The sequence below is a fragment of the Chiloscyllium punctatum genome, chromosome 5, assembly GCF_047496795.1.
Source record: "Chiloscyllium punctatum isolate Juve2018m chromosome 5, sChiPun1.3, whole genome shotgun sequence".
Classification (NCBI taxonomy): Eukaryota; Metazoa; Chordata; class Chondrichthyes; order Orectolobiformes; family Hemiscylliidae; genus Chiloscyllium; species Chiloscyllium punctatum.
In genome coordinates, this window is record NC_092743.1 from 107,721,430 (window position 1) to 107,739,122 (window position 17,693).

Consider the following 17,693-nt stretch of genomic DNA (forward strand, 5'->3'; position numbering starts at 1 on the left):
AATCAAAGTAATATGAAGGAAGATTTTTCTAGTGAGCGACACTGGTGGCAGAACCTTGAGATTTCAACTTCCACTTCAGGCACAGGCACTGAATCTAGCCTGACACTCCCTTAGTAATACTGAAATAGGATCTTCAGCTCAACTCAAAACACACATTAGACTTCGATGAACATGGCAGCAACCAAATATTGCCAATAGATTATGAAATTGCTGCAAAAAGCATTTGTCATTACAACATGGCTTTATTATATGACTCTGTACAATACAAACAAAAATACAGAGATGGGTAACATGTATACAGCTAAATGTGACTTTGTCCCTCCCACCCTCTCCCAACCGCCCTGCCTTCGGAGACCATGAATTCCATTTAGTAAGGAGATACAAGCTTGATTGCATTTAGCTGGAGAATGGTGCATTAATGGCTCCAGAGCTTACATGTAATGAAGTTCTTTAAGTCAGTTACAATAAAATGCAAGAGAAAGCATTTGTTGAATTCCCTCCCTCCCTCCCACAACCACCCCCACCTCCCACCCCATTATTTTCTAACATACAAAAGCTATGCTTTTTTTAAATTTTTCAGTTGGGCAATATATGAAGTATCTAAATTAATTGTTATAATAAGTGAAGCAGTTCCAAAAAAGGTAAATGAGTCGCTAGAGAACGTTAATTATTCACTGGAAACAGCAAAAATCTAAGACAATACATTATGTAAGTGGCTGAGTTTCCACACAAGCCCTATAACATTTCTGTACATTGTGGGGACAGGAGAACACTGAAAAGGTGGAAAAGAAACTGGTGTTGCCCAGAACCAAAATCTGTTTAGACAAGACAATGCTATAGCTGCACCATATGAGGTTTTTGTGTTATTTCTGAAGCAGAGGAAAGCTGCAACAAATTATAGCACTGCCACTTATAAACATCGTTCAAAGTTCCCACATCTATGGAAGAACAGTCAATATTCTGTAAACAAATCAACCACCAGAACATGATTGCATGACAGTAACACATTTATCTGCATAAAAAGGGAGGCATCAGATTTTTGTTTAAAAAAATTCAGATGTTGTGTCTCTACATGCATTACCCTAGGTAACTCAATACTTTTCTAGCTTCCTATTCTAGAGACTACAAATAGAAATTAATGTACAAACATTGTATTAGGTTGGCCATTTCACATGCTAATACATTAACATTATAGGTATAATAGGTGCAAAGTTGGATCCTTTCAAAATAAAGAAAAAAAAAATTATGTCCAGGGCCGACAAATTGGCAAGTAATTTGGTGGTCTTCAAATATTTTAAAAGATCTTCCCTTTTTTCTTGTTCTTTTCCAAGGTCCTTTGAAATAAAACAAAATACACACACATCAGTAGTGCTAAGTTGCTAAAAGTAGAACCAGTAGAACTTTTTTAGAAAGTACACATTTTAAGTCCTGTTTAATCCTCAGTTGGAACATGCTAAACACATTTGCTTGATCATTGATTAGTTAGTTGGTCTCAGCTAGAATAGCTTAAAGGCATAGCAATAATTCATTATCTTGAAGGCTCCTATGGTGTAATGATAGTGTCCCCATCTCTGAGCCAGGAGGACCAGGTTCAATTCCACCTGCCCCAGAGGTGCGAGATGTATCTCTATATAGGTTAATTAGAAAATATCTAGTTCAATACCTCAGGACGTTGGTGGGGATCAGGCTATTAACCAGCAACTATCGTCAGAAATCAGGGGCACTGTGGGGATCAGACTACCATTATGAGGGAGTCACACAAGTAACACTCTTGCCACAGAGTCAGCATGTCATGGGTTCAGGTCCACTACAGGGCCTTGAACTCCAGGAGTCAGGTTGATGGTCGAGGCTAGTTCTGAGGGAGTGCTACACCAAGGCTCACATGCACATAGAGGATCTAAAGCATTGTCTCACACTGTTTAAAAGAACTGACATGTTCTCTACAATATCCTGGACAATATTTAGTCCTCATTTTGAATCTCACTGAAACAGACTGATTCATCAAATATTATCTGTGGAATCTTATCGTGTACAAATTAGCTGTGATGTGTTTTCAACAATATCACAATAACTACACCTTTATGCATACTTCATTGGCAGTAATGCTCTTTGGGATATCTTGAGGTAACTAAAAGATACAACATAAATAAATGTCTATCCTTCTTTCATTCATGGTCAAAGGCATCTAATATTCTAAGCCCACAAAAACATCAGTAACTTGACAAGCTACCAAATACCCAACATAACCCACATTACCTGCTGCTGTCTTAAGTACAAAAGAGGGAACAATTGCAGAAAAGTACTTTACTGCACCTTGGCTCATTACTGGGCAGCAGATTTTAGAGTCAGCTGTATAAAAGTCAATGATTCCACTGGTAATCTGCTTTTGTTCCAGGAGGTTGTACTTTGCTGAACAAAGTTAGGAATTGCCACTCAAATTGTATTTGTAATATGATGTCTAAGTGCCAATGTTGGACTGGGATGGATAAAGTTAAAAATCACAACACCAGGTATAGTCCAACAGGTTTATTTGGAATTACGAGCTTTTGCAGCACTGCTCCTTAGTCAGGTAGTTAACACATGAGTCAAATGACCTCTATCTATGCTGCCAAACCTATTGGACTACAACCTGTTATTGTGCTATTTGTAATAGTTCAGGTATTGGGGAATTGTACAAGAATAAAGCCAATGTCATCTTATCGAAGAAATTGTCTTAGAATTGTAAACGGAAATTCATAGCAGTGAGCCACAGTCATTTTCAGACTTCACCGAAGTGAAATTAGGTTTGCCAGAAAAGAGTGTCCATTCTCAGACACTGCAAGCATTGTCATTTATGATTAGGTCACAGTTTCACATTGTGCGCAGTTTAGGAAGCTGATAAAAGGCAGGCCGTTTAAGCAACAGAGAGACCATCATGGCAGAAAACATTTCACCTGCACTAACTCTATAATGTGATGGTCATATGGTAACATGACACACTGGTAAATGTGTTGATGTGCGCAGCACTGTATTCTGACTCAAGCAAAGTGACAAGAATTCAATATTCTGCATAATTATCAACCCTCCATTAAATTTAAACTCAACACTCACAGCAGCAATTTTCTAGACATAGTATTTAAGTTGGCACAAATCCACAGGTGCCAGTTAGCAAAAGCTTCCCATTCCCCTCCAAAAAAGACTAATATACATCTACACACAAAAAGTCATAATCCTAAACACCTTCCCGATCAGTGAGGTCACAGCTTTTGTCTCTCAATGGCATAAACCATTCTTACTGCACTTCTGATTTAAATGTAACAACTGACAAAATGTTCATGACATTAGCATCCATAATATTATCTCATATGATAGCCCTTGAACATCCTGAATCTGGAGATATCACATCCATTTACAAATTTTTACCTCAGTGATGTTAAGTTTTCCTGACTCAGTTTGTTGAGTGTTCTTTGTTGCCATATTTAAAATATACTTTTATCTTTACAGCCAACAATCTCACCCATGCCACTGACTTCAGTCTTGCTGCTTCGCCCCATCTCACCCACTTAGTCTTCTTGCCTACCCAGTCTATCTCTGAAGAACTCTCATTTTCTCCCACATCTGCCCTCCCAGTCACACACAAACCTCTTGCAGTATCTCCCTTTCTCAGCATTCCTTCCATTTCTTTAGCAGCCGCGTCCTTCCCATTCCCAAAACCTGCTCCCAGTTTCTCCCACAACACGCCCTGGTTGGCACATGCCCCAACTGCTCACGACCCCATTACAGGCTGCTTGCTTCTCTCCTGCATTTGTTACAAGTCATCAGCAAACAGGGGAGAGAATCAGCCTATGACAGAAGCAGCTCCTCACCATTTCTGTCAATTCCTTCTATAGAGGCAACTTTTCTCTGATTAGTTATCCCATGAGTGAATTTTCCAGGACATTTTGGAGACACCACTTCACCCATCACCCTGTGCATTTTGTGCAATAGTGTAAAATGTTGACAGCACTACTGTGAGAGAGAAGATAACCAGTGATCGGGAGAGTTTTGAAGGTGGAGAAAACTTTTTCACTGGAACTATGACTAGGATTAGATTAGTTAGAATTTTAGCTAAATTATGAAGAATTTGAGCAAACAGGAAAGCGTGTGATCTTGAAGTGAATGATGTGGAAACAAATTTAAAATAAGTATAGGGGAGATATTTATTCATATGTAGAGATTGTTAGCAGCTTAGATTTAATCTAACAATTAACAATGGATGCCTATGAGGAAAGATGAGACAGTTGGGTTATTTTTGGTTTGCTGTAACAAATAGGCAGAAGACAATGTACTGAATACCCTCCATAGGTGCTATAAATAGCTATGGCTCCAAGCTCTGGCATTACCATTATTTAAGTCCAAAACTGGTGAATCAATGCATTTTTTTCAGAATCAAGCATGTGATAGGTGAGGGGAGGTTCTACCTAGTGGAATCTAGTTTTTGCTGCTCCAGAATGCGCTGTTGAGCTTCCCAATTCTGCTTCTCATCTTCAAACTGGCGACGTTTTTCTTCAAGTTCTTTGTGCTGTGCCTCTAAATTCTTCTTCATTTGTTCATGGCGTCGCTGGAGCTAGAAGACACAAAGCAACTACGTTAAAGTGTCTTCAAATCACTGTCCCTGAATTGGTGTCCCTGGTATTTCTTATACTCATTACAATACTTTGCTGCCTTCAGCACCCATGTCAAGCCATTAATGTAATGCTCATTCCATACTCTGCTTAGAGGAGGATGAAACAGCAATATTTCACTGCAGGGGGAAGGATGAAGGAAGTTTTGAGAAGCTGTTCACTTTGCTACTCAGTTCAAACACTTGCTGCTGGAATTTGCAGAGTAACAAAGCTGTTTCCCTCCCCCTTCCAACTATGAGCCCCAATTAATTGCTATACCAGCAGGCTGATGGGATTTGCCTAGTTAACCAATCAATACTTCAGAATGTGAGAATTATTCTATGTAGTGAAGTGATCACACACTGCTACATCATAAGCAGCGTCTATTTTGAAATCCATGAATACAAATGTCAGAAAATTAAAACTATTCTATACCTCTGCCTCAGAATCTTTCAACTTCTGAATCTTCTCCTTGACTTTCATTTCAAAGACTTGTTCCATTTCCATCTCCATTTTCTTCATCTTTGCCACATGTTCTCTCCGTTCTTCTTCCATTTGGGCCAGAGGGCTTCTACAATCAGTAAAAAGGATTCATGAGTAAGTCCCACATCGTATAATACAGGCACATCAGATTTGAAAATACTGTTTTCAGTTTGAGGTGTCCCAAACTCATCATAAGCACATCAATGCAATCAAATGATCTCCATATCATCTAAATGTTGAATTTAAAAGTTAGAGAAATGGAATAACAATGACATCTTCACATCTCTGTAGAAATCACTGTCGTTACATCTATTGAATCAAGATGAAAAGCTCAAGGATCGAGGGACATTTTCCCTTTTGAATACATTATGTAAGTACATGAATGCTGAGACTGACAATTTAGTTTACTTATAGGCTTCGTCAAGTTATTTATGCTAACAGCTCCAGCTTCTGTTATAAATCTAGGAAGACTTCCTTTAAACATTACAAATAAGTGGAGTGTTTTTGCCCTTGAGTGAAGTACCGTACATGCAGCTGATTTTACCGATTAAGCTACTCATTGATTGGACATGGAATGAAGTATCTCAAAACTGGGGCAAAACAATCCAGAGAGAAGGTCCAATTAATACCTATTTCAACAGGAAATTTAATACTTGCACAGCTAAGCTCAACTCTCTTCAGTATCAACAAAGTTCTTGACTGGCACATATTTTTATTAGATGGAGAGAAAAAAGGAAAGGCAAGTGTTCTAAAGCATTCATTGAACACCCAGTACTGCAGACACCCAATGAAACCATCTCCATATTTGCACGTTTAGATCTCTCACACATTCAGAAGCACTCAATTTTTAAAAACATGCCAAAAAGTCGACTCGGATGCAAGTGATTGCAAAGCTAAACATCAATAAAATCACAGGATTTCCAAAGCCAAGTGTTCGATACCTAGGGAAATAAAAAAAGGCAAAACGAAATGCAAAACCAGTCAGAAGAACCTTGAAGAAAAATATCCCAGTCATCCTGACAGAAATCATAAGTTTCAAGATCAGTATACTGATGGTACCAGCAGTCAAAAGAAGTTATTCTGCTTTACTGTAGAACGCTGCTGGGGTACGACATTACCCTATATCCTTTAGTTAAAGTCACCAGCTTCCATTTCTCCTAGATAGCCATCAGAAGGATGCAATCATAAGCTGACTCATTAATATCAATCGTAATGATCGCAACACCATTTACATCTTACTTCCAACGAACAAAAAGTGAAAAGAGAAAAGAATAAGTGCCTGGTACTGCTACACCACAAGAAATAAGACAATTGGCTGGCCTCCACTCCAAACAGGACTGGTTTAACTGTCTAAACAGAGGGAAGCAAAAAGCAGTTCAAGATCATACATACAAACATTTATGCATGGAATTATTTTCATCTTTCCTATCAGTCACCCATACATTTACAAAAAAAATGTTTAATTAGCAAGAACATGTGCTGTGAAGACTGCTCCAAAAACATCATTGCCGAATTATAAAAATCAAACTTATAACTTTTGTCTAACATAATTCAATCACACAGTTTGAAGACAAATATTTAAGTTAACTTTTACATCTTAGGCATTACATCCAGACATTTCAATCATTCATTGCTTCCTTCACCAATTTTTGGCAATAAGATATATTTTTGGAACAAGCAATGCTTTTAAAATTAAGACTACGTTGTGACGATAACAAAGAAATCCCCACTTGATGTCAGCGAGACAAGACTTTTGCATCCAATGGAACTGAAATTCAAGTTCTTGCTTAAAATGTATTGGGATATTCTTACAAATAATTTAAACAACCACTTACATGCCTTCAACTGTGTCAAATCTAAAAAGAGAAACAGATACACAGACACTTAGGATGAGGAAAATACAGATTTGCATTAAATTACATGGAGAAGTTATAAAGATGAAATAGAACATTTAAAAATTGGATATTGTGCAATTTCATTCAGTGGCTCAAATGTGTGACATCCAATACAAATCTATAAATATTCAGAAATTTCCATGATATGCAAGGTACCCAACTATAATTTGAACTGTCCACCTTTGACTTCACCCCGAACTGAAACTAACTGAATTGGCTAAAGAATTTAAAATATGATTATTTGGTGAGTTTTTGCTTTGCAAAACATAAAATGCTCAGCTATCATGTGAAAATCAAGTTTCATTATTTGGTGAGCCAGTGACAAAAATAAAAATGAATGCCTCTTCAGCTATTAGCCTCATTAATTGTTTACAAAACTAAATCAGCTGGACAAGAAATAAAACAGAACAAAGACAAATATCTGACTGCCTATTCTTCACTGTCCTGAATAAATCTGAGGTTTATTAACCAGCACTACTTGTTCTGAAATACTACTGATCATATTTAGCCCACAGTAGACATTCAATTGCAACATATTACCTTGCACAGCACAGGTATTCTGACTAAGTTGGCACAGGTCAACTTTATTCACAATCACTTTACATTCCAAATTTCTTGACTCAAAGTCCTAATGTTTGAACAACTTATTTCAGCTTTACAAAGACAGTATTTCTTCTGAACAGTGCACTCAATTTAAGGTTTAAGCTGAAAAGCAGTCTTCAGATTTTGAAAGCAAATAAATTGAAGAAAATTTCAATTATTCTATATTCTTTTACCATTTCAGTTTTTGAAATAACAGGTATCTTGAGAAATACTGTCTTCAAACTCCATGTTTTTAAAAATGTGTATTTCCTTTATACCAGTCATGTGAAAGAACATGGTGAAAAACATGGGCCAGGGAAAACAATTCTTAAATGATAGCTGAGAACAATTAGTTGAAATGCACATGGTCTTAAAACCACAAAGAAATTAGCTGATTAAGAAATTTCAAAGTCAAAGTTTAAAAAACAAAGTCAAATGACAATAGCTAAACACTGTGCTCATTTCCACCAGGAAGGGTTTGGAGGGATATGGGCCAGGTGCTGGCAGGTAGGACTAGACTGAGTTGAGTTGGGATGTCTGGTCAAAATGGACGGGTTGGACCGAAAGGTGTGTTTCCGTGCTGTACATTTCTATGACACTTTGACTCTAATTTCCCACAAAACAAGCAATTGCTTTCAGTCCTGCCAGCAAATCCAAGTATAAAGGCTCAATAATTCTAAATCAAATCAAGCTTCACTTCAAGCTGATCTCATGCATTCACTATTGAATGATATAGATTGTGTAGAATCATACAGCATAGAAACAGACGCTTTATTCCAACCCATCCGCACTATATCTGCATTGATCTAGAAATTGTCTGGCTATTCACTTGGTTGTGGTCAATTGCATGGCATGGGCAAGTACAGAAGAAAATGGTTAAATATGTCATTGGTTTGGGATAGTAATATAGAGTTGAGGTTCTGTGCAGACCAAAACAGTTATGCATCCGAGTTCCAAATCTCTCTATATTATCTCACATCCCATCTTTGAAAAACAACTCCAGACCTTAACTAAACACAGATAAACAATATAGGTACAAGCAAATAATGACAATTCTCTTCTTACATAAGAGATAGATCAGACCTATGAACATTCAACTGATTGGTGCCTATTCTTCATTTGTTAAATATTTTAAAGCACCCACAACCGTTATTCATTATTACAGAACAGAAAACTCCACTCCATCAGTTCAGAACACAAACTTTTGGGAAGCCAAGTGCTTCTTGCGGATGTAGAACAAAGCAAAGCATTTTAAGCACAGCAGATTGTACAAGGATTTCAGATGCTTGCTGGCTGAAACATAATGTTTAAATAGTAAGTATTTCCTTGAAGCATATAGAGAATTTTTAAATGTTTCAGTAGTTTTGATGACCACCACTTACTTGGTATAAAGAGACTGACGGGTTGAGTAAAAGCCTAAAACAGTAAAAGAGGATTGAAAGTACTTTCTTACTTGGTCAACTGTCCTTTGTTTTTATTGTTATCAACACCATTATATGTGACTGCAGCCAGCTTTCTGCTCCTGTAGTTCTCGTAGTGAACATTGTTTGTTACATCTTTCAGATCTTGCATATGAGTTCTGCGGAGACAGAGAAAAACAGAGGTTACACAAGTCAGCAGACAATTCACATAGCTCTGAACACGGTTTCAATCAAGTTTCATCATCAGCATTACAGTAACGGATAATATTTGGCCAAGTGACCGAATACTTCATTTGATAACCTTTAATCAAAAATATTACTGAATACAATTTTAATAGATTCCTAATGCAAGTCTGCTTCAATTTAAGCTGTTTATCTAAAGAACTACATTTCATTTTAAAATCCATTTCTGTAATAAATCTCAGGGTTGAGTGAATTTCAAAACTAATGATGTTGAGAAAAATCAATATGGTGAAACTGCCAAAACTTGAGAATTTGGGTAGCAACAGGAGCTTCACCAATCTGTGCCCTCTCCACCAACCTCCAGCCTGTGATCATAAAATCACATTAAAAAGGTAAGACTATATCTTAACATCAACAACCCTTCAGGATGTAAGTACATTTGAATGAAAACTAGTTCACACAAAATGTGCATTCAAAAAAAAAGACAAACAGCATAGGTTGCTCCTAACAGCTTGCAACTCAGATAGGTCCACATCAGGTGCAAGATGATAACTGTGTAACTAACCTCCAGAGGGCTGGCACAAATCTGCTTTTTCATAGTATCTTTCACAGACACAGTCATGCCTTTTGTATGCAGAGATGCAGCACCAACTGGTTGACAGCCATCCAATAATCAAATCTTTATGCTACAATTGCCAGAGTTGATCTTGCACAGAAGAATAGAAATAAGCCTGCACACTCGTCATTCTATTCTTTCTCGTAACACTGAAGCAGAATACAAGTAGCGTTGCAGTCTCTAAACTTATGAAACAAAGAATACAAGACTGTAGCATAGAGTGTCTGTTCCTTTCTAAACAAGTCAGCTTTTGAAAAAGGAGACTTTGTTCTAAACTCCTATTTTTGATACATTGCCAAAATAAATTACATTAATGTTAAAACTAATCCATAGAGATTCCCTAGGTGACATTTACCCGAGGCACTTAGATTTGATAAGTCATGCTTCAAAGCTCAAGAATAGATGCTAATAAAATGTTTTCAAAATGCAAACAAAGGGTGCTTTTGCTTGCTCTCATTTTTCCACACCCAGAACAATTTAAATTGAAGAAACCATTATACCAAAGGAGCACAGTAAAATATACAAACTTTTTACATTACACCCAGGATCATTCTCATTTTCCAGTTCCGAAATTCCCATTTGTGAATGTGGAATTTGAAATAAACAGTTCAGCAACTCTATGGACTCTTCACTCTCTGGGTGAAGAAATTTCTCCTCCTCTGGTCCAAAATGACGAACCTTGTACCTTTTAGTTCTGACCCACGGATCTACCCTGCATTTACCCTGTCTCATCCTGTCCAAAATGTAGACGTTTCTATGAGATGCTGCTTCATTCTTCTAAACTAGAGAAAACTTAGTCCTAACTGATCCTATTTGCCTTGGTCTTGAGTTGTGCCATCGCAGGAATCACTCTGGTAAACCTTGGCTGCACTACTTCTTTAGCCGGAAAACCCTTCTGCAGATCAGAAGATCAAAACTACACACAATATTCCAGGAGTGGGCTCAACAGGGCCCTATACCGTTGCAGAAAGACATCCCTGCTCCTGCACTTCCTCTTATTAGGAAAGCCAACATACCATTTGCCTCCTTCACTGCTTGCTGTACCTGTAAACTTACTTTGAGCAACTGGCACCAGGTCTCACTGCACATTCTCCTCTCAGTTTATAATAGCTAATAGTCTGCCTTACTCTTTTTACTACCAAAGTGGGCAACCTCCCATTTATCAAAATTCTTCAGCATTTGCCCACTCACTCAGCTTTTCCATGTCTCATTGAACCATCTCTGCATCCTCCTCACAGCTCACCCTTCCAGAGTTCTGTGGAATCTGCAAATTTGGAGACATTACATTTAGGCCCCTTGCCTAGATCATTTTCGATCATTCACACTCTTCCCTGACTGTTTATCGTTTTTCCTATCAATCTCAGTACACTGCAACTCAGGCACTTGAATTTTAAACATTAATCTCTGGTGGGACTCTCTCAAAATCCTTCTGCAAGTGCAAATAAAACACATCGACTTCATCAACTGTACTGGTTACATCCCTGAAGAATTCCAGTAGATTTGTCAAGCACCTTTTGTAAATCCATGGTGACTGTCTGATATAGCCACTATTTCCCCAAGTTCTCTGCTATGAAATCTTTGATAATGGACACCAGCAGTTTCCCCACCAATATCAGACTAACTGGCCGAGAATTCTTCATTTTCTTTGTTATTTGCATAATATGTACCGCAAACCCTGGCTGTCTGCCCTGACCCTCCAGGTGCCCTTTAGCTGCTCTGAAACATCCCTAACCCTAGTATCAGGGAGGTATGAAAGTTTACCTTACTTGTCAAAACCCTGTAGGACAAACATGTTTCCATTAACAAGACAGGGTTCTATAGTCACCTATTTGTTTTCGGACAAATGCTGGACGTAACCACTGTTGTAGAAGGACTCGCTGAATGTGTTTATTTTTATTAAAAAAGAAAACCCTTCACCAAAAGAAACCGAAACCTATAAGAGTCTAATTTCTACTCCAAATCCATTATTCGAGCTTCATCATACAGTGGAAAAAATTAAGGAGTTCAAGACCAAACTCAATTTATGCAAGAGATGAAAAGCTGCATTCCTAAGTCTGACCAAAATCAGTTAAAGGATTAAGGAATAATACTTTGCGAACCGTCCTTCCAAGAATCCAAAAAAAAAGTTAAGATCTAAGATTCTGCATTACACAGACATCCTGAAAGCAAATTATTGAAAGCAGATACATCAATTAATGTGGTTTTCTTCCCCCAATTTTTGATTATTACAATGGTACATGTTCCTTCACATTGAGATCAGTATACTGAAGCTGGTTAGAACCAAATCAGCTTTTTAAAAAGTAGGGTTAAAATCTTGGTTTAAATTTGAATGATAAAAGTGTGACACTAAATTTCTTACACCCATTTCTAGTTTTGCTCATTTTCCCCAGCCTGATAAAAAAAAGCAGGAGAAACTCTCATTAAACATTTGCAAAGTACAGAAATCAAGCTGGTCTACTAGATTCAACTTTGGCTTATTGAGAATTGAACAGACAACATTTGCACACAACTCCACCAGTGTAAAGAATAATTAGTTAATAATGCATGTGATTTTCACTAGACACATCACACATGCTTAAAAATGATTGCAGTGATAATGTCATGACTCATTGATCTTTTAATTTACTAATGATGCAGGAACCTATTGCCACAGATTTTACAACTGCATTATCAAAGTATATGGGAAATCAATACAAGATATGGAGTCAGGCTTCACTTCAATTAGTTTCACATATTTAACCAGAAAAGGAGGGGTGCAGTTTAGAATGGAAAGTAAAATGTGTGTAAAATCATTAATTTTCCTAGTACATCATTGAGTAAAATACATTGAAAAAATAAAACTCGAAAACATAGACAATAGAATGAGGAGCTATTAAACCCAACGAACCTGCTCCCCATTCAGTATGGTTATGACCATCATCAACCAACTGCATACACAGTTCCCATTTGCTCTCTATACCCTTCAATTCCTTCAGCCCAAAGAACCATGATATCCCTATTTGAAAATATTTATTATCTTCAACTTTCAGTTGCACAGCGTTCCATAGATGCACCTCTGAGTGAAGAAATGTAACCATATTTCAGTCCTAACTGGCTTAACCTTTATCCTTAAACCATGATTCCTGATTCTGAACTCTCCCATTAGCAGGAACATCCTTCCTGTCCAGTCGTGAGAGAATTTTCCAAGCCTCTATACAAGCCCCCCTTCATTCTATGAAACTCCAGTGAATTAGTTCTAAACAGAGCATCTCCCTTCACAAGATCAAAACTGTATACAATAGGACAGGACTATTCCAGGAAATAGGGCCTTGGGGAGTGTTGCCAAATAAAGGGACCTAGGGATTCAGGTACACAGTTCCTAAAGAGCGCTGTTGGAGAGAGACAGCGTGATGAAGGTAGTGCTTGGCACACTTGCCTTCTTTGGTCAAAACTTGGAATAGAGGAGTTTGAACATCATGCTAGAGCTATGCAGGACATTGGTGAGGCCACTTTTAGAATATTGCTTACAAATATGGTAGCCCTTGAGAGAAAGGACATTGTTAAACTTGAGAGGATGCAGAAAAGATTCACAAGATGCAGCTGGAACTGAAGGGTTTGAATTATAGCGAGAGGCTGAATAGGCTGGGGCTTTTTGTCCGGGAGCAAAGGCTGAGCGTGATCTTAGAGATTTATAAAATCACGAGGGATGTGAATAGTGCAAATAGCCGAAGTCTTTTTCCAAGGATGGGGGAGTCCAAAGCTAGAGGGCATACCTTTAAAGTGAGAGGGGAAAGATTTAAAAAGGACATGCGAGCTAACATTTTTATGCAGAGGGTGATGCCCATATGGTACAATCTGCCAGAGGAAGTGGTGGGGAAGAATAAAATTACAAGATTAACACGTCATCTAGATGGATATATGAATAGGAAGGGTTTAAAGGGATATGGGCCAAATGCTGGCAATTGGGACTAGGTCAGATTGGGATGTCTGGTTGGCGTGGACAAGTTGGACCAAAGGGTCTGTTTCCATGCTGTATGATTCTACAATACTCCAGGTGTGGTCTCAACAAAGCCCCATACAATGTCAATTCCCCAATTTGAATTGAGTAGAACTTTTCTATTGCATATGATCTTGGCAACATAAATAGGTCCACCTCTTCTCTTTCAACACTTACATAAAATACCAGCAACGTAGTCATTTTTCCTGTTATGGAATACCGGAGGTTTCTTTTGGGGGAGGGCAGGGATAAGAGAAAGTAGAACAAGTGCCAAAATCCCTTGTGTTTTGATAACCACTCTTCAAATATAGATCAAAATGGATCTAACATTACTCAAGTATCTTATGTATTGACATACGTGGCATACTTGACAGCTTTTGAAGTTCTGAAATAAAAAACGTATTATTGGTGAGAGAATGCAAACATGTAGCTGACCAAAGTGATCTCACAAAACTAACAGCTGCCAATAAACACCCAGCTTTGTCAAAGATGAGAGTCCATTAAAAAGCTGGAAATTCAAATAGAGAACAAAAATAATCACAAAGGCTCTCTTAAGGCCACAAATAGAAATAACTGATTATCTTAAATACTTTAAATGATATTTGATACCAGGATTTTTGTTGTTTTCACATTGTTTTTCTGCAATTCAATTTGTTTACCTACACAACACAGCTTCAAGCTGTTATTCAAGGGACTCTGCCTCTTTCCATTATGATTATCAGCTGAAGTCACCACATGAATTGCAAGGGAAAACAAATTGAACCTGTTCAGACATTTGATAAAGTTGCAATCTTGGCATTGGTGGGTGCAGTTTCCAGTAATTTATGCTTTGTGCAGTGATCACACATTGTGAGTAGATGGCGGGGGCGGGGGCGGGGTGGGGATTGAGCTGTTACATTGAGAATTAATGTAACTAACAACAAACTGCAAAAAATTACATACTTCAGCTGTTCTTATTGTTTTCATACAATCTTTCAAAGAAGCTATTCCAAACTTGTGTGTCATTAAGATACCATGTTTAGGGTAATTGGATGCTCACATGTAACAGCAGAAGGTGCTTGCCAAGCTCAAGGATACCAAAGACACTTTGTTTTGTAAATGTTCAGGTGTGCACCTCAAAGAAAGGGGAATTTCCCCTTAAGAATGCTGATGACAATATTGTTTTAATTTTTGGTTTGCGTAATAAAAGACTGCAATTTTCATTACGCCACACAGAGTTTACACAGTTGTTAAAATAGTAGAATTGAACAAAATATTTGGACTGATGGGACACAATCAAACACAAACTTTGTAAGAAACCAAATTTGGAATATAGTTCCTTGGTAAGGACACTAGAGTCCTAGTTAGAGCAATAAAGTGATTGAGGGACTGCATTATCTTTTCGTTCTTGGAATATGGATGAAGCCGCATTTAATCCCCAAGCAGATCCTGCTCAAAAGCTTCACCAGTTGGCCACTTAATTGGGAATATGCCACATGCAGGATAGCATAGGGAAGACTGATAGCTTCCAGTTAGGTAGGAGGAAATCCTATTGCTCTTACCATCTGAAATCAAAAGGATCTCAGTGTTAGATAGGAAAAAGGTACTGGAAAATATGTGAACAAGACCCAACAAAATTTGCTTGTGACATCAAAATTTGCAAACGAGATAGTGGTGATATTGCATTTTGTCAAGACAGAGTGAAGTATAAAATGACTTGGATTTCCAAGACCACAATGAACATTAGTTTACAGACACTAAACTGTATGCATGGCTGCCAAATGTCAAAGTTCTCAACAGGTGCATGAAATTGCATAGGTTGCTACTGAACTACTCCCAATGGGTGGCACTGATCATATTAGATCACCACAGCATGTTATAGTGTTTGACTGGACTTGTCAAATTTGTTTAATGACATTTCACCAGTGGGGTTGAGTTACTAATGTCAACTGATAATAGTACAGCAATTGACATTCTTGAGGCCATAAGGGGTAGTCAGTGTTCTTGTTGAAATTCAGTAATGTATGGAAAGCTATGCAATGTTATAATGAGATGTACTTCAAGCATGATGCTTTCATGAGATGGTTAAATCTGAATATTATCTTTAATCATATTTGCAAAACTGACACTTCAAGTGCAAATGGAATTAATTCAGTATACAATGGCAGGGTTCCAGAATGAAAGTACAATCTAACATGTCGGAATATTATAGCAGCAACATGCCATCAGAACGTTGGAGCATTTTACAGGGAAGTCATCCCTAATAGTTTTTAGTTAGAACTGATAAATAGTCATTACCCTTTGAGCCTTGCTATCTTAAACTCAAATATAATGACAGGCAGTCAGGAAAAGAAATGTAAAACATTTTTGTACTGTTAATTACAGGATTTTGTGATGTTGCCCCTGAGGAAAAAGGAACAAGGACAGAATTTGAAGGGCATGGCAATTGCGAACAAGGTGTGATGTAAGCTGTGTTGAATGCATGGATAATAAAGACTGAATGGATAACACAGAAAAAGCTGCCAATGAAACTGGCTGTTGAAAGATGTTGAAGTAACTGTCAGAACAAGGACAGAGAATGGAATGCTGTATTTTCGTGAGATGTTTACAGGACTGGCCTGAAAATGACAAATGATAGGAGTCCAACATATCATCATGGAGAAAATTCTGGAGACTCGTGAGAAACACCTCAGTATGAACACATCAGGGTAAGTGGGCCAAGGATGTTAGAACTCTGGTAGCTATGTGTGACTAAAAATAACAGGCGATTCTGTCCAGCAACAAGTATTATTAACATAGCACCTTTTACAAAGTAAAATGTTCCATGGGTCTAATAAGTGTTACGAAACCAACTTAACAAGAAACCATGGCGATATAGAACACGTGAGTACCAACACATGGTCAAAGGGGTAACTTTAAGGAGATTTTGGGAGAAACGCAAGGATTGGTTACAACAGGTACTTAGATAGATTATTATTTATATGCTCAAAGGATAGGGGTACAGTGACAATCAGAATCCACACAGTGTGGAAGCAGGTCATTCGACCCATTACACAGAGCCTCCAAAGACATTCCAAGCACCCCCCCCCCCCCCGCCATTCCCATAATCCTGCATTTCCAATGGTGTACCACCGAGCCTGCACAGCCCTGGACACTATGGACAATTTAGCATGGCCGATCCACCACATCTGCATAACGATGGACTGTGGGAGGAAACCGTACCACCCAAAGAAAACCCACACTGGCACAGGGAGAATGTGCAAACTCCACACAGACAATCACCCAAGGCTGAAATTGAACCTGGATCCCTGGTGCTGTGGGGCAGCAGTGCTAACCACTGAGCCACCATGCTACCTAGTGTTACTGGACTAATAATCCAGAGGTTCAGCATAATGGCCTAGGGATTCAAATCTCAGCATAGCATTTGGTCTAATGTAAATTTAGGGCACTCAAACTGTTTCATCAATGGTGTAAACAAAACTGCCATTTTCATAAAATCTCATCTGATTCACTAATGTTTTTTAGTGAAGAAAATCTGCCATTCTTACTAGTATGGGCAACCTAGGCTCCAGACTCTCAGCAGTGTGATTAAATGCCTCTGAATTGGCCTAGTAAGAAACTTATTTGTAGCAATTAAGAATAGATATACATGCCAATGACACCCACTACCCATCAAACACTAAAGAAAATCACTGATTGTGGAGAGCAGAATAGCAGAAAATGAGTACTGAGTTGCCATTTGCCAGCAATACAATTGTTTTTAAGTTGTCAAAAATTTAGAAGTTCAGAGATAAAACAACCAAGATTTTCAAGCAACAATCAGGTGGGAGACAGGTTTTCAACAATGATGAGCATGCTGAGGAACTGGAAAGCTGCTTTGAGAAACTAAAACCTCTGAAGTGCAATGTGTTTTTTGAACAGTAGTTTTAATAACTA

At 38.0% G+C, this 17,693-nt stretch overlaps 1 protein-coding gene across 2 annotated transcripts in view; it reads right to left on the reverse strand.

The window, feature by feature from the left end:
* Nucleotides 1-222: 222 nt before the first annotated feature.
* The window catches only part of LOC140477325 (septin-7), a 104,917-nt gene continuing 87,446 nt past the window's right edge, over nucleotides 223-17,693 (reverse strand). Inside the window, exons 9-13 of one of the 2 annotated variants that reach the window (XM_072571000.1) lie at nucleotides 9,036-9,161; nucleotides 6,941-6,961; nucleotides 5,058-5,193; nucleotides 4,440-4,585; nucleotides 223-1,334 (exon numbers count right to left, since the gene is read on the reverse strand). In XM_072571000.1, the coding sequence (XP_072427101.1) occupies nucleotides 1,295-1,334; nucleotides 4,440-4,585; nucleotides 5,058-5,193; nucleotides 6,941-6,961; nucleotides 9,036-9,161 (469 nt within the window). In that variant the 3' untranslated portion in view covers nucleotides 223-1,294. The remainder of the gene's footprint in view (nucleotides 1,335-4,439; nucleotides 4,586-5,057; nucleotides 5,194-6,940; nucleotides 6,962-9,035; nucleotides 9,162-17,693) is intronic. The other variant, XM_072571001.1, reaches the window with a different exon arrangement.